The sequence below is a fragment of the Malaclemys terrapin genome, chromosome 16 (assembly GCF_027887155.1).
Source record: "Malaclemys terrapin pileata isolate rMalTer1 chromosome 16, rMalTer1.hap1, whole genome shotgun sequence".
In the NCBI taxonomy this organism is placed as follows: Eukaryota; Metazoa; Chordata; order Testudines; family Emydidae; genus Malaclemys; species Malaclemys terrapin.
In genome coordinates, this window is record NC_071520.1 from 22,675,916 (window position 1) to 22,690,941 (window position 15,026).

Sequence of the window (15,026 nt, forward strand, 5' to 3'; positions counted from 1 at the left end):
GCTGCTTTTGAATTTCAGTGGGACTGTCATAACTACTTATTTCTCAGTACTGAAGAGACAATAACATTGTTATAATGTGCCTCTCTAATATTAAATATGACTATTTCAGTGTTGCAAGATGTTTTTAACAGTTGGTGGATGGGCCAATATAAAACGTCAGCTCGCTGCTGCTAAGATAATTTGTGCAGGGACTAGAATGTGATGTCTGTGTATATTAAAGTGTGCCCTAATGCAAAGTAATGTTATCTACTTGATAGTCTCTGGGCAATGCTATTAGAAACCTTAGACGATGTAATCACACTAGTTGCATAGTATACAAAATTAGGTAAGTCATATAAACCTAAAGTATTGATCAGTTCCTGTTAAATTATTGGTAACTTTACAACAATAATTTACAAACATGAGATCCTTCATCCACATTTGGTTATATGAACTTTGCTGCACTTTGTCATTAAGTTTAAACATTAAAGTGAGCAAATATATTTAATGAGTCACTTCCACGGGGTCAGTATGTTATTTACAAAGGCCCTTCTTTAAAGATAAGTGCATTTTTTACTGGGACCAGCTGTTTAATTAGTAACACTTAGCTATACTCCTTTACTGACAATTATAAAATCTTGATTTGCAACCAGATACCTGGGTGTGGTGGTATATTGTCAGTCTGCCTTTTTTATTGAAAACAGGAAGAGTGCAATATCTCTTCCATTTTGTTCAGAGCAAACATTTTACCTTAGGGCCTGATCCTACAACACATACTTCTGAGCATAGTGTTTGCCTTTGTGACTAGTCCCAATGAAGTATTAAATGCCCTTATTCATGATAAATTGCACTTAATCGCAAAATTAGGCCAATTAACTTCAACTGCTAATTAGCATAAGCGAAGATGGCAAAAGGGGAACTTTAAGGCCCTGAACTCGCAAACACTGACACACATGGTTAATTTTACTGCCTGAGTAGTCCCACTGAAGTCAAGGCCTTAATTTCTTCAGGTGATCGGTGACACATAGTAAAACTCAAATACAGTGGGAAGAAAAAAATAAAAGGCAAGTCTAAACTATGCTTCCTAATCACTTATCTTTCACATCTTACACAACAGCACCAAATACTAAATATAAATATTAATAATTTTGAAGGTGTGTCAATTGATCAGTTTATAATATCAGTGTGATGCAAAAGCATTACATAAACAATGAGACAGTTTACACTGAGAATTCCATTTTTTCCAAGATAATTTTTTCCGGTCATTCCTGTTTTCTTTTTTCTGACTATGAACTGCAGCAAGAGCAAAAATCACATTTTCATAGTAATATTTTATTGTTGTTATTATACAAGCAATTTTTTAAATTCAATGTTGAAATCAGAAAAGGAGAAGATTAACTGGTCCATCTATTTCAAACTATGAAGACAGGATCTGTTTCAGGTTATGACCATTTAAAGAAGTGAAAATGAAAAAAATTATCAGTGAGGTTATTCAATGTAAGAGGAACATACTTTAAAATGTAGTCCAGAATTAGTCTCCATGTACCATGATGATGGCAGCAGCATAAGAACCTAAAAAGAATAGAAACGATGTGGGTTTTCCTGGAAATCAGTGAGAGGCAGCAGGGTATTTCACTGTTTATGGCCAAAGTGTACCTAAAATCATGATCCTTTTCTGTTATACCATCCCCCCCTCGATCCCCTTGTCCCATTCTTTGTTGTTATCCCTTTTTTGTTGAATGTTGAATTACCACATAAGGTCCTGAATCTATCATTTCATCTTTTAATAAAGTGTTGTGCACACCTGTTGGACTGTATAAATACAATCAAATTAGAGTGTGTAATACATAATAATATCCAGTCCATAGAATAATATGCCAAAACACAATCACAAGACAGAGGTTCCTGGTCCTCTAAAGAGGATGCAGGCCCAAGAGCATCAGGCCCATTTCAGGGACTCAGGTGGGTGGAAAGTAACTATTATGTGGCCCCATCATTGCAGCACCTGGAGTCTGAATTTACCCCACAGAGAAGCCACCCAGGGCCCACATTCCCCCTGCAATAGCTCCCACCAGTGAGCCAGACGCTCAGCCACGCCCCACGCAGCCACGTCACTCCGCCCCCTGGGCGGGACCTGGCTAGGGGCAGCCCCCGCGCAACACCTGCGCGCGGAACCCGGAAGCGCCTTTGAGGAAGTGACAGCCGACGCAGCCAATCAGCGCGTATAGCAGGGGCCAGGCGGGCGGGGCCGGAGCCCTAGGCTGGAGAGCCGAGGAGGGCGGGCAGGAGAAGTTTCTTTGCCGGGGGAGCGTTGGCTGAGGGGGCTCCGGCGGTCGGGGAGGGGGCTCGGCGTTGGCGCCTCTCACAGGCCGCCCCATGGAGGGGACCCGCGGGGCCGATCCCGGGGAGCGGAGCCCCCTGCTGGGGGGCGGCAGCGGTAGCGGCAGGTGGCGGGGCCGGGGTCCGCCCGGCGGCCCGAGCTCCTTCCAGGGCCGGCGCCTGGCCTGCGCCGCCGTGCTGCTGGCCGAGCTGCTGGAGCGGGTGGCCTTCTACGGCATCACCTCCAACCTGGTGCTTTTCCTCAACGGGCCCCCCTACAGCTGGGAGGGCGCCCAGGCCAGCCAGGCCCTGCTGATCTTCATGGGCATCACCTACCTGGTCTCGCCCTTCGGCGGCTGGCTGGCCGACGCCCTGCTGGGCAAATTCGGCACCATCCTGCTCAGCCTGGCGCTCTACCTGCTGGGCATGCTGGCCTTCCCGGCCCTGGCTGCCCCGGGCCCCCGGCAGGCCCTCTGCGGGAAGATCTCTCTGGCCAGCATCGAGAACTGCTCCTCTCCCGTGGCTGCCAACGCCACCCTCGCCCCCTGCTCCCAGGAGGGAGCCACCCGCTACTGCTCCGTCGCCGTCTTCGCCGGCTTGGCCCTGGTGGGCTTGAGCGTGGGCTCCGTCAAAGCCAACATCACGCCCTTTGGGGCCGACCAGGTGAAGTATCGCCCGGCCGCCGCCGCCTCGCCCGGGTGTCGGATACAGGGGTGTGGGAGGGGACTGGCCCTTTGGGCCTGGGGGAATGGGCAACCCGCCTATAGAGTCAGACACTTCAAGGCTAGGAGAGGGACCAGTTGATCATCTAGTCCAGTGGCTCTCAAACTTTTTTTTTTACTGGTGACCCCTTTCACATCCCAAGTCTCTGAGTGTGACCCCACCCTTATAAATTAGAAACACCTTTTGATATATTTAACACCATTATAAATGCTGGAGGCAAAGTGGGGTATGGGGTGGAGGTTGACCGCTCGTGACCTCCCATGTTATAACCTTGTGACCCCCTGAGGGGTTCCGACCCCCAGTTTGAGAACCCCTGATCTAGTCTGTCCCTCTGTCGAACACTGTACACAGAACTTCACTTTTTAACTTGTAGCAACTATCTTAATCCAATGTAGGGTCTTTATGGCCCTTGTGGCTGTGGTGGCTAATTTTGCCAATGCAGCTGTTTTCTTGACTATCCAGATCAGGTTTTCCATATCTCCAAGCAGCATTACTCTTGTATAAATGTGGTAAGGGACCCAGTGTTGTGGGGTCCATCTGTGCCAGCATTATTCCCCTCATGGTCCAGAAGTACCTGACATAAGGGAATTGTGTTTGTTTTATGGGTGTTTCACTTGAATTGTGGGGATCCCCTCAGGATTAGCTCTGTATAATCCCCATGATGGTTGCTTGTTTAACATTGTGTCAAACTGGAACCTGGCAGGTGAAAGAGCTGCTGTAAACACAGTAAATTCATTAACAGCAGCGTCTTTCATGCAGCTGTACGTCCTGTCAACACAGTAACTCTCCATGAAATATTTGACAGACAGTACAACATAATCTAACTTTCCATAGCATATTGCATACTGTTTGTATAGCCCTCTTCGGCTGGGGCTAATAATAATACAAAGCACTACTATTGCACACTCCAGTTAGAGATGTAAAATTATTTTACAAAGAATAGCAATATTATTCCCACTTCATGGATTCAGAGTAGCAGCCGTGTTAGTCTGTATCCGCAAAAAGAACAGGAGTACTTGTGGCACCTTAGAGACTAACAAATTTATTAGAGCATAAGCTTTCGTGGACTACAGCCCACTTCTTCGGATGCATCCAAAGAAGTGGGCTGTAGTCCACGAAAGCTTATGCTCTAATAAATTTGTTAGTCTCTAAGGTGCCACAAGTACTTCATGGATTGTGAATCTCAGATGTAAAGAGAATGTGACTTGACTCAGTAAACAGTTTTAGTTAGTGGCATAGCAGAGAGTGGAACTGATTTCTTAACTCCTTGTCCTGTGTTCCTTCACTGGACAATGGAGTTCTGGTCTCTGTGGCTATTACAGAATTTTTCATAAGAAGAGGGGATTATCACATCTGTGCCAAAAGTCCCTCCCTTCTCCCCATCTGGAATGTTGTGCAGTTTATTGTATGTAGCTTGGCTCTGCCCTTCATTGGCATATAACTTGGGAAGCTCTTTGGGACTTTTCTGGGTGAAAGGTGTTATGTAAATACTAAAAGTGTTGCGTAAACATTGTCATAGCCCAGAATTGAACATCCCCAGTGTATGGGTTGTGTCAAAGCAAGTAGAACTCCCTTGGGAGCCCATCAAGTTAAGTAGCTTCAATATGACTTTTTCTTGTACTGCATTTTTCAAACTGTCTGTCCCCAAAACACTTTCTGAAGGTAAATATAACAGATGAATAATGGCAGACGCAGAGTAAAAAAAAAAAAAAGAAGCTATCATCACTAAAAGTGTAGCTGGCTTTTTTTTTTTTTTTTTTTTTAAAGGCTTTTCCCACTGGTGTTCAATCAAAGACATCTATGTCTTGAAGGTTTTTCGCAGTGATTTATTAGTACTGTAGTCTGAAGCAAAGGTAATCTTCTCTTCTGCTGCTTAATAATCAGTAACCTTCCAGTAAAGGTGTGGATTTTTCCCATTCTCTGTTTTTCTAGCTTATCATTTGTTACGTATATTACAACATACTATTTACCTTGTTCTGTAGTTTTGAGCTCTTTAGGTGGTTCTCCCTACCTGGGAATTTCCCAAAAAGCAGGGTAGATGGATATGTATTGTTTGGAATAAAATCTGTTTTTGATGTGATGCTAGAATCCATTTTGGAGACAACTATGCACTATAAAGGTTTTGTTGTCAAGGTCTGCTGACAAGTTTAATTTTTTAAAGAGAGAAAAGAGTAACTTGATGAAATATTTAGACCTGTATTGTATGCTTTAATTCTCATAAGTTGATTTCCAAATGTTGTTTGCAAATACATTTTATTATAGGCCTTAAAAATTACTGTAAGTATTTCAGTATTAGCTTGGTAGCTGGAGGATCCAAATTAGTTTTTGGGGGGTGTAAAGAATGGCAGACCTTCAAAATCGAGTAGGACTCATACAAAATATGATACTAAACAGTTTAAAAATCCTTTAAAGACACACAAATGCATTCTCCAAAGTTAGGAGAAAGGAGCGTAATTATCAGTGTTTTTCTGTTAAGTACACATTTAGAGGTATTTACAGATATTTTACAAGTGGCTGTTTAGTACAGAACAGTTTTTGCCAGTCAGTTTAGCACCCACAATTGCTGTAAACTTAACTATTGAATTTTGCTTATTCATAGATTCTATGGTTGGATGAAAAAAGAACAGGAGTACTTGTGGCACCTTAGAGACTAACAAATTTATTAGAGCATAAGCTTTCGTGGACTACAGCCTTCGGATGCATATAGAGTGGAATAAATATTGAGGATATATATATACACACACATACAGAGAGCATGAACAGGTGGGAGTGGTCTTACCAACTCTGAGAGGCCAATTAAGTAAGAGGGGGAAAAAAAAACTTTTGAAGTGATAGTTTCACTTCAAAAGTTTTTTTTTTTTTTTTTTTCTCTTACTTAATTGGCCTCTCAGAGTTGGTAAGACCACTCCCACCTGTTCAGTGTGTGTGTGTGTGTGTGTGTGTGTGTGTGTGTGTGTGTCCTCAATATTTATTCCACTCTATATGCATCCGAAGAAGTGGGCTGTAGTCCACGAAAGCTTATGCTCTAATAAATTTGTTAGTCTCTAAGGTGCCACAAGTACTCCTGTTCTTTTTGCGGATACAGACTAACACGGCTGCTACTCTGAAGGTTGGATGAGACCATTGTGATTATCTAGTCTGACTTCCTGTATAACACCGGCCATAAACTTCCCTAAAACAATTAATAGAGCATATCTTTTAGAAAAACGTCCACTCTTGATTTAAAAATTGTGTGTCATGGAGAATCCACCATGACCCTTGGTAAATTGTTCCAATGGTTAATAGCTCTCACTATTAATAATTTATGCCTTATTCCCAGTCTTATTCCCAAATTCCAGCCATTGGGATGTGTTAACTTTCTTGCTAGAGTGAAGAGCTCATTATTATTATATATTTGTTCCTTGTGTAAATACTTAATAGTACTTTGCAAGACTTGTTTTTGTAAATGGTTTGGCATGATGCAATATATTGTCCTAAGACTGAGACTGGTGGGTCTCAGAATAGTGTTTATAAACATGTGATTTAACATGACACTTTCCAGTTCCCCTTTTGAGTGTGCGTACATTGCAGTTACTTCCTGTTTTGCTGGGCAAGGGTTGATGATTTAGGCCCTTTCTGCATTTGGGAAACTTTTTCTAAAGCTTTTTCACTGTTGTTAAAGCTAGTTCAGCTCCATCAGTATAAACAGCATTGGCAGTGATGGACATGTATTGTCGTCTACCACCATTGTTTTAATCACCAGGACAATCAGACTTCCTTGGAAAAGACCTGCTTAAACGGGTGCTTAGAAGGGCTGGTTCATCTGTACTGAGAAATTTGACAGGCATATATAGTGGTTAAATCTGATGGCAGCTAATGGCCTAGCAGAAGTCTTGCAGTTTGGTAACACTGATGCAGCTAAAGCTAGTGTAAACATATCTTTAAGTGAATAATTTAAGGCATGGAGTTCAAATCCGTGATGCCCTAAAATTGACAGAGGGTTTTAAAAAAAAATCTGCATAGGCAAGTTAAATACAGATGTGATCATAAACGGGACAAAGCCTAACAGCAGACTTTCCAAACTTCACTGTAAAGGTATGAAATTATGGAGCTGAACTGATATTGGATAAACTTGTTTTCTGAGATCTCATCAGTATATTCTCAAACAGTAGTGTGTCTCCAGTAATGAATGGAAAGGTGTAAGAACAGCTTCATAATCTTGTAGGGGTGAATTTGACTACTGAACCGTCCTCCATCACTCATTCCTTCTGTAGGCTGGGGACAAAGAGGAACATTTTAAGTGTTTAGTCCTTGCTGTCCTGTATGGCCACTCATCTGTCTTACTGTGCTGAGAGCTTTTTTTTTTCTTTTTTTTTTTGCCAACCTGCAGCACCTGTCTATCAGTGCTAGGAAATATTCTGTGTGCCAAATAGCCTCTGTGCAGCCCTTTACTCAGCTAGTAAGTGAACACTGACAGTGTTAATATTTTGGAAACAAACACATTTTTCAGTCTGTTTTTGTAAGTGACTACAGGAGGAAACTGAGCTGGGTATCATGACTCGAATGAGTAACTAGAAGGACTGAGATACATTGGAACTTAGAAATGTCAGGGACCCAGGAATCATTAGCAGTTGATGTCGGGATCAGATTTCATTATATTCTTGTGCTAGTTGGTACCAAATAAAAATTCTGTTTGTGCAGAATTCAGTTCCTGCATAATCATCTGATCTACAGTTTTGTATGTGAACATAAAGTGTCAGTGTCTGATTAAGAAGCATGCAGTTTCATAACCGTTAAGATAAATGTTGTTTTGGGAGAGAGCTCACTGATTTATTTCACAGTGTACCTGTAGAAGGCACAATATGAGGTATTTTGCCTGGGATTACTTCAAGACTCCTAACCACAGAGAACTGGGGCATTACTTTATTGCTTTCTCCAGCATCTAGTTGTTTTGCTTTGTTAAATAAAGTCTGCATGAGAAGTGCTGATTCTACTCTTCCAACTGTTTCCTATGGATCTGCAGGCATGCTACTTTGGTCTGGTCTGTTGTCTCACTGGATCTCAAGATGCCAGGGTCTGGCCTGGTCAATATTTTGATGATGGATCTCTAAAGAAAACACTGGTGCAGCAAGATCTAATTCAGCAAGTGGCCATCTGCCCTCTAATTTATTGTTGAGCCAATATCTAAGCATAGTTTTAAGGGCAGCTGTTCTGCTATAGTTACTGTCTGACAGATGAGACTTAAAACAGTGGACCTCATCTAATGTAGAAATTAAAGATCTGATGATTCTTCTCTTCCAGTCTGTCTACTTTGCCTACCTAAAATTTTGTCATAGTTGCAATGGGCTAAGGCATTAGCTTCCTACCCTGAACTGTTTTATAGTGTTGCAGCGCACTGTTAAACAGCTAGGATGTTCATCCTCAGCAGTGGCTGCATTTAATTGATTTAAGTGATTCCTATGTGTAGATTGGTGGAAATATAGTTGATGAAGCACTTTAGGATTTTTAAGGATGAAAGATGTAAATGCACATTTCTGACAATAATCAAATCTAAGTAAAATATTGTATGTTTGAAAACATGGTCTGGGAGGCCTTTCCTGTTGTTGTTTCAATGAGTGCTTCTCTCTTTTATATTGACCCTTTATTTAATACTTGACTCTGTGGTGCTTTACAGCTCTGTATAAATTATGCCTACTATCTTATGAAAGAGGTACTATCCCCATTTTATAACGGGGGAGGTGGGTTAAGTGATTTTCCCAGGAACCCACAACTCTGGAGAACTGGGGCTGGAAATCAGGCAATGGGAGTTCTTGGCTCCCAGGCAATGTTCAGACCTTTAGTGCACACCCTTCCAGTTCAGCAAAATAGGTGAAAACCTGTCCAGCAGCAGCTCATCCTCTGGAAAACTGGGGCTGTTCATGAACTCACTTTCAGAAGAGGCAATAGTGTGTACAGAGTGTTCTAAGTGTTTGCATTAGCTATTTGCTTCCGTTCAGCAGAGTCAGTATTACCTTGGAAGCCAATATATTTGAAGTTATTGGTCTGTATTAGGAAGCCGAGGGATTGAGCCATTGAGTTTCTCTGGTATTAGCTGTATTAGTAAGGATGTTTTAGCCAAAATCTGTAGAAACTAGAAAGATGACCTTACCTTATCTCCAAGAGGCCAGGTGAGCATTGAACAGCCAGCTGTCCAAGTGTCAGCCACATTTAGAACAGGGCATCAAGCAGTGGTTCTTTTGCCTGTTCTGGAAGAAGGGAGTCTCTAATAGTAGAAGTGGTGTAAAGTCTTTGTGCAGAAGAGCTGTTCAGTAGATTTGGAGGGGAGGGAGTCTCACACTAAAACATCTAGAGATTGGCAAGAAGTTTGGAGTTTGCCAAATCAGCAGAGTTGACATGTAGGTAATTTTTATAGAAATAAATTTAGGTAAGGACCTGTAAGTATTAGAAATTTAGTTTTCCTGCACGTGTTGCTTCCCCTTCTGTAAAATGTCTGGATGATTTTAACTTTATTCTCTTGGAAATAAACAGTTTCCCTATGGCCTTTTTTGAGGTGGAGCTGGCCATGATAGATTAATTTGTTTTACTGAAATATTCAAGCGAACTAAGTAGTTGTCACACTCCACCTTGTGGCTTTTGAATTCCTTGGACTTGGCACAGATGAAAGAAGGTGGTACGCTGAAGTAGCAACACTTTATTGTGAATGCTCACAACTAAAAACATCTTGCATTTTTATACTGAATCTGTTATTGCTGATCAGTTACTTTTATTGGACAGTTTTATTGGTACATGGTTATTTTGCTGTAATAGAATCATAGAAGTTTAGGGCTGGAAGGGACCTCAATAGGTCATCTGATCCAGTCCCCTGCACTCCAGGCAAGACTATGTAATAACTAGACCAGTGGTTTTCAGACTGGGGTATGTGTACTCCTATGGGGTTGTGAGCTCTCGTTAGGGGGTACACGAGAAAAATCCTGTAATGGCGTCAATGCATTTTATTTAGTGCAGAGGTTTTCAAATGGTGGGGTGTGCCTCCCCGGGGGGGGGAAGAAGGGGGGCTGGAGGAACATTCAGGGAGGCAAGCAGCAACACCAGGCGGCTCAGGACAGCCCCGCGTGGTAGAGCTCGCGACTTCCATCCCCGACTCACCTCAGTGGGCCGCTCAGCCTGTCTGGGGTGGGGTGGGGTGGGGACATAACCAAAATTTTTGAACTGAGCCCCCTTTGAGTTACAATTTTTGGATGGCCTGCTGAGGTGAGTCAGGGGGTGGAGAGGGTGTTCCCTACCTGAGCCCCGCTGCGCAGGGCTGGCCTGAGACACCTCTGTTGCTGCCCCCCCCCCCGAATGTTCCTCCATGCCCCACTAGAGGGACATGCCACAGTTTGAAAACCTCTAGAAACTGTTGCTAACTGGAAGGGAGAAACTGGGGGCGGGAGGGGAGTACATGACCCAGCGCTAGACCGTTCCTGACAGGTGTTTGTCTAACCTATTCTTAAAAACCTCCCATGATGACATTGCACAGCCTCCCTAAGCAGTTGTTCCAGTGCTCAACAACCCTGACAGTTATGAAGTTTTTCCTAATGGCCAACCTAAACCGCCCTTGCTGCAATTTAGGCCCATTGCTGCTTGTCCTGTCCTCAGAGGTTAAGGAGAAGAATTTTTCCTTCTCCTTTTAACAACCTTTTATGTACTTGAAAGCTGTTACCGAGTCTCCCCTCCACCTCCTTCCCCCAGTCTTCTCTTCTCCAGACTAAACAAACCCATTTTTTTCCAATCTTTCCTCATAGGTCATGTTTTCTAGACATTTAATCATTGTTGTTCTCTGGACTTTCTCAAATTTGTCCACATCTTTCCTAAAATGTGATGCCCAGAACTGGATACAATACTCCTCCAGCTGCGGCCTTATCAGCACAGAGTAGAAGAACTACTTCTTGAGTCTTGCTTACAACACTTCTGTTAATCCACTCTAGAATGATGCTTGCCTTTTTTGCAATCGTGTTACAGAATTGACTCTCCTTTATCTTGTGATCCACTATGACCCCCACTTCCCTTTCCGCGGTACTCCTTCCTAGGCAGTCATTTCCCATTTTGTATGTGTGCAACTGATTGCTCCTTCCTAAGTGGAGTACTTTGCATTTGTTCTTATTGAATTTCATCCTATTTACTTCAGACCACTTCTCCAGTTTGTCCAGATCATTTTGAATTTTATTCCTATCCTCCAAAGCACTTGCAGCCCCTCCCAGCTTAGCATCTTCTGCAAACTTTGTACAGGTAAAAAGCAACAGAGGGTCCTGTGGCACCTTTGAGACTAACAGAAGTATTGGGAGCATAAGCTTTCGTGGGTAAGAACCTCACTTCTTCAGATGCAAGTGAGGTTCTTACCCACGAAAGCTTATGCTCCCAATACTTCTGTTAGTCTCAAAGGTGCGACAGGACCCCCTGTTGCTTTTTACAGATTCAGACTAACACGGCTACCCCTCTGATACTTTGTACGGGTACTCTCTCTGCCATTATCTAAATCGTTTATCAAGGTACTAAACAGAATCAGACCCAGGACCAATTCCTGTGGGGCCCCACTCAATATGCCCTTCCAACTTGACTGTGAGCCACTGATAACTACTCTCTGGGAATGGTTTTCCAACCATTTATGCGCTCGCCTTACAATAGCTTCATCTCTAGGCTACATTTCCCTGTTTTTTTGAGAAGATCATGTGAGACACTATCAAAAGCCTTACTAAAGTCAAGATATACCGCTTCTGTTTCCCACCCATCCACAAGTCTAATTATAGGTATGAAACCTTTTAATAATACCAATTCCTACTTTCCGTGTGCCTGTTTAATGTTCTTGGAAGCATAGGGAAATGGCCATGCCTGTGCCTCTTGCATGCTAGCACTGTCCTGCTGCAGCAGTCACTAGGTCTTAAGAATTTAATCAAACCGTTGGTGCTGGTATGCCTGAGCACAGATGAAATTGAGCAGAGTGAGCTAAGGAATTTTTCTGCTTGCGTGAATGAAAATAATGGGAGTGTGTGTGGGGGGTGGGGGGGGAGGAGGATTCCTGCAGTGTTGTGCCAAATATTTACTCCTTAATAAAAATCCTTGTGCAATTCTCTAGTACTTGATCTCTTAGTAAAATTTAGTGGCTAGAATGATAGCAGCAGAAGGGGTAGATCTGCCTGAAATAAGTAAAAATATTTTAGTCTATTAATTCATAAGTGTTTTTAGAAACTGTAGAGACTAGACTAGTATTTTTCCTGCCGTCACTCAGCTCAAGTCATAGCCAGCAGGGTGAATTATAGGGTGGAGAACTCTGCGTATACGGTATATCTAATCTCTTGAGGAACCAGTGCTATATTTGAAAGGAAATGTATTGATTGCCTTTTAACTGTGCTGTACTTTCTATAGCTGACAAGAAATTATCTTCTGCCCCTTTGCTATAACTAATTTATCCAACAGGTAGTTTTAATATGGTTTTAGCAGGCAAACCTGCTTTGTCAAGGAAGTGGTTAGTAGAGCCATTTCATCAATAAAAATGGATCTCCCTCCATGATGAGTCTGGCTTATTCAGCACACACTTCCTTTTTCCAGTCTCAAACTCTGCTTTCGTTTCCCCCTTTTCTCTTTTGACAAGGTGACAGAGTTAGCTCTTTGCATGGAGTGGCATGTCCTAATAGTAGGGGTAGTGGAACTGACAGTGCAGAGTTAGAGCTGAGATTGCAAAGGGAAAAGGGAAGTCTGCCAGCAACGTATCTATTCTTATGCAAGTTGGAAGTTGTGTTTAATATAAATGGTGTATCATTCACTAGCACTTCACTGGCATGTATGCCACTTCGATTTAAAAAGAAAGTTGATGTGAAGCAATATTGAAAGTTTAACTGATGCCGATAAAGTGATCAGGAACAGGTGGTAACTGTCCTGAAGCTTGAAAAAGAGAAGTGGCTGGCTTGAGGCGTTAGCCTTTAGCTTAACAGATCTAGTAGTTATGTATAGCAGAAACAGGTGCTTAATACTTCTTTGTTTATACTATTTGCATATTGTCTGTTCATTACCATAAGAAATACAGATTCCTAGAGGGGAATAATATGCATATGTTTAATGGGAACAGGACTCAGGAACCTCAACAGCAATCAAAGTTCAGTCTTATTCTTTCTCTGGTCTCTTACAAACCAAAGTACCTTGGAAGGGGCAAGGTACCCCTGCCCTCTACTTTCCACATTGTAGGTCATGGGCCAACAGATCATTTCACTGTAGCATCCTTGGTTTCCCTCTTTTTTTTCGAACCCTTGTCTGAACAACAAAGATGGATTATGGGTCTCCCTTTTCATCATAGACTTAGCATTTGATCAATGAGTGGAAATAATGGTCTTATCTATAAAGTTTGTTTTCCTGTATAACCTCTTGCCAGTTTATATAAGTAACGCTTGATGACAGGTATCAGGGGGTAGCCGTGTTAGTCTGTATCTACAAAAACAACAAAGAGTCTGGTGGCACCTTAAAGACTAACAGATTTATTTGGGCATAAGCTTTCGTGAGTAAAAACCTCACTTCTTCGGATGCATAGCTATGCATCCGAAGAAGTGAGGTTTTTACTCACGAAAGCTTATGCCCAAATAAATCTGTTAGTCTTTAAGGTGCCACCAGACTCTTTGTTTGCTTGATGACAGGGCATCCTCTCCATGGCCTACTGTCGTGAAGCTCAGTACAGGCTTAACTTTCTTGTATGGAGACACCTTCTCTTTGAGATAGTTATACGTAAATTTGAAGAAAAAGTAGAAACTGCAAGGGGCCTCCAGTCTTCCATGGTCCACACAGCAGCTTTGTCAGACTAATTGGAGATATCCTATCCTATCTTTAGCAGGCCAATGCTCAAACCACTGAGCTATCCCTCCCCCCAAATAAATTAATGGAGATATCCTCTCTCCTAGAACTGGAAGGGACCTTGAAAGGTCATCAAGTCCAGCCCCCTGCCTTCACTAGCAGGACCAAGTACTGATTTTGCCCCAGATCCCTAAGTGGCCCCCTCAAGGATTGAACTCACAACCCTGGGTTTAGCAGGCCAATGCTCAAACCACTGAGCTATCCCTCCCCCCTGTTTGCACCTCCTCCTACAGCAGTCTAGTCCAATGTTATCAAGGTTTTGAAAGGTACTTTTCAGTGCTTTGGATACAGAAGCTATAGAGCAGTACCAGCAATAGAACTTCTTTCCTGTAGAAAAAGCTGGGTTTTCCCTGACATAGCTGGGTTTTTGTGGCATGTACGTCCAGTTTTTTTGAGTGCCAAGGAAATGACTTTTGCTTCTCGGTCATAAGACCTCTGATTCCACTAAGCTGGTACATGCTGCTGATTCATTAGTGGCTCGGAGTTGATTTTCAGCCACAGGGTGCTGACTTAAGTGTTGCAGTCACAAGAGTTATGGGATGCTGTGGATTCTGTTGCAGAGTAGCTGATTCATTAAGTAAAGGGAAGAGGTTGTTTCGTTTAGTTTTTCAAATTTTAACTTCTGGTAAACTGCATCCTGTCCTGAGTTATACAGAGCTCCTATGATTTAACTAGAAGCAGTGATTGTTTATAGTATTTAGTATAGAATAAGGAGCACTTGGGGGAATTGCACAGGTAAAAAAATAACATAAGCTTGACTGTAGAGATGTTCAGTTAAAGCTTCTGGCAGAAGAATGATTTATGTTCAATTTTTATGTCATACAAGGGGAAATATATATTGTACTGTTTGGTGTGGCCTGTTGGTGATAAAGAGAAACCTCTTGAAACCTAAACTCATTTTATAAAAATGCAGTGTTAGAGTACGGTTGCAATAGGAATAATATTTAAATTTAAAGTTTGTCCCTTATTCTTCAAGTAGTCAGCTGCTTACTCTTAAGACTTTCCCCTATAACTACAGACCACTTTTTGGGGAAAGCTGTTGAAATCTCTGCAGCTGACCTTTGCAATATTTGAGAGTAGGGAACTTAATTCAGATAATTAAATGTAATAACTAAAATACGTATATTAGAGCATGATAATATTCTTAGGTA

At 42.2% G+C, this 15,026-nt stretch overlaps 1 protein-coding gene across 1 annotated transcript in view; it reads left to right on the forward strand.

The window, feature by feature from the left end:
- The first annotated feature begins 2,276 nt into the window (after nucleotides 1–2,276).
- The window catches only part of SLC15A4 (solute carrier family 15 member 4), a 51,923-nt gene continuing 39,173 nt past the window's right edge, over nucleotides 2,277–15,026 (forward strand). The window contains exon 1 of the mRNA XM_054006522.1: nucleotides 2,277–2,961. Coding sequence (XP_053862497.1) covers nucleotides 2,356–2,961 — 606 coding nt within the window. The 5' untranslated portion in view covers nucleotides 2,277–2,355. The remainder of the gene's footprint in view (nucleotides 2,962–15,026) is intronic.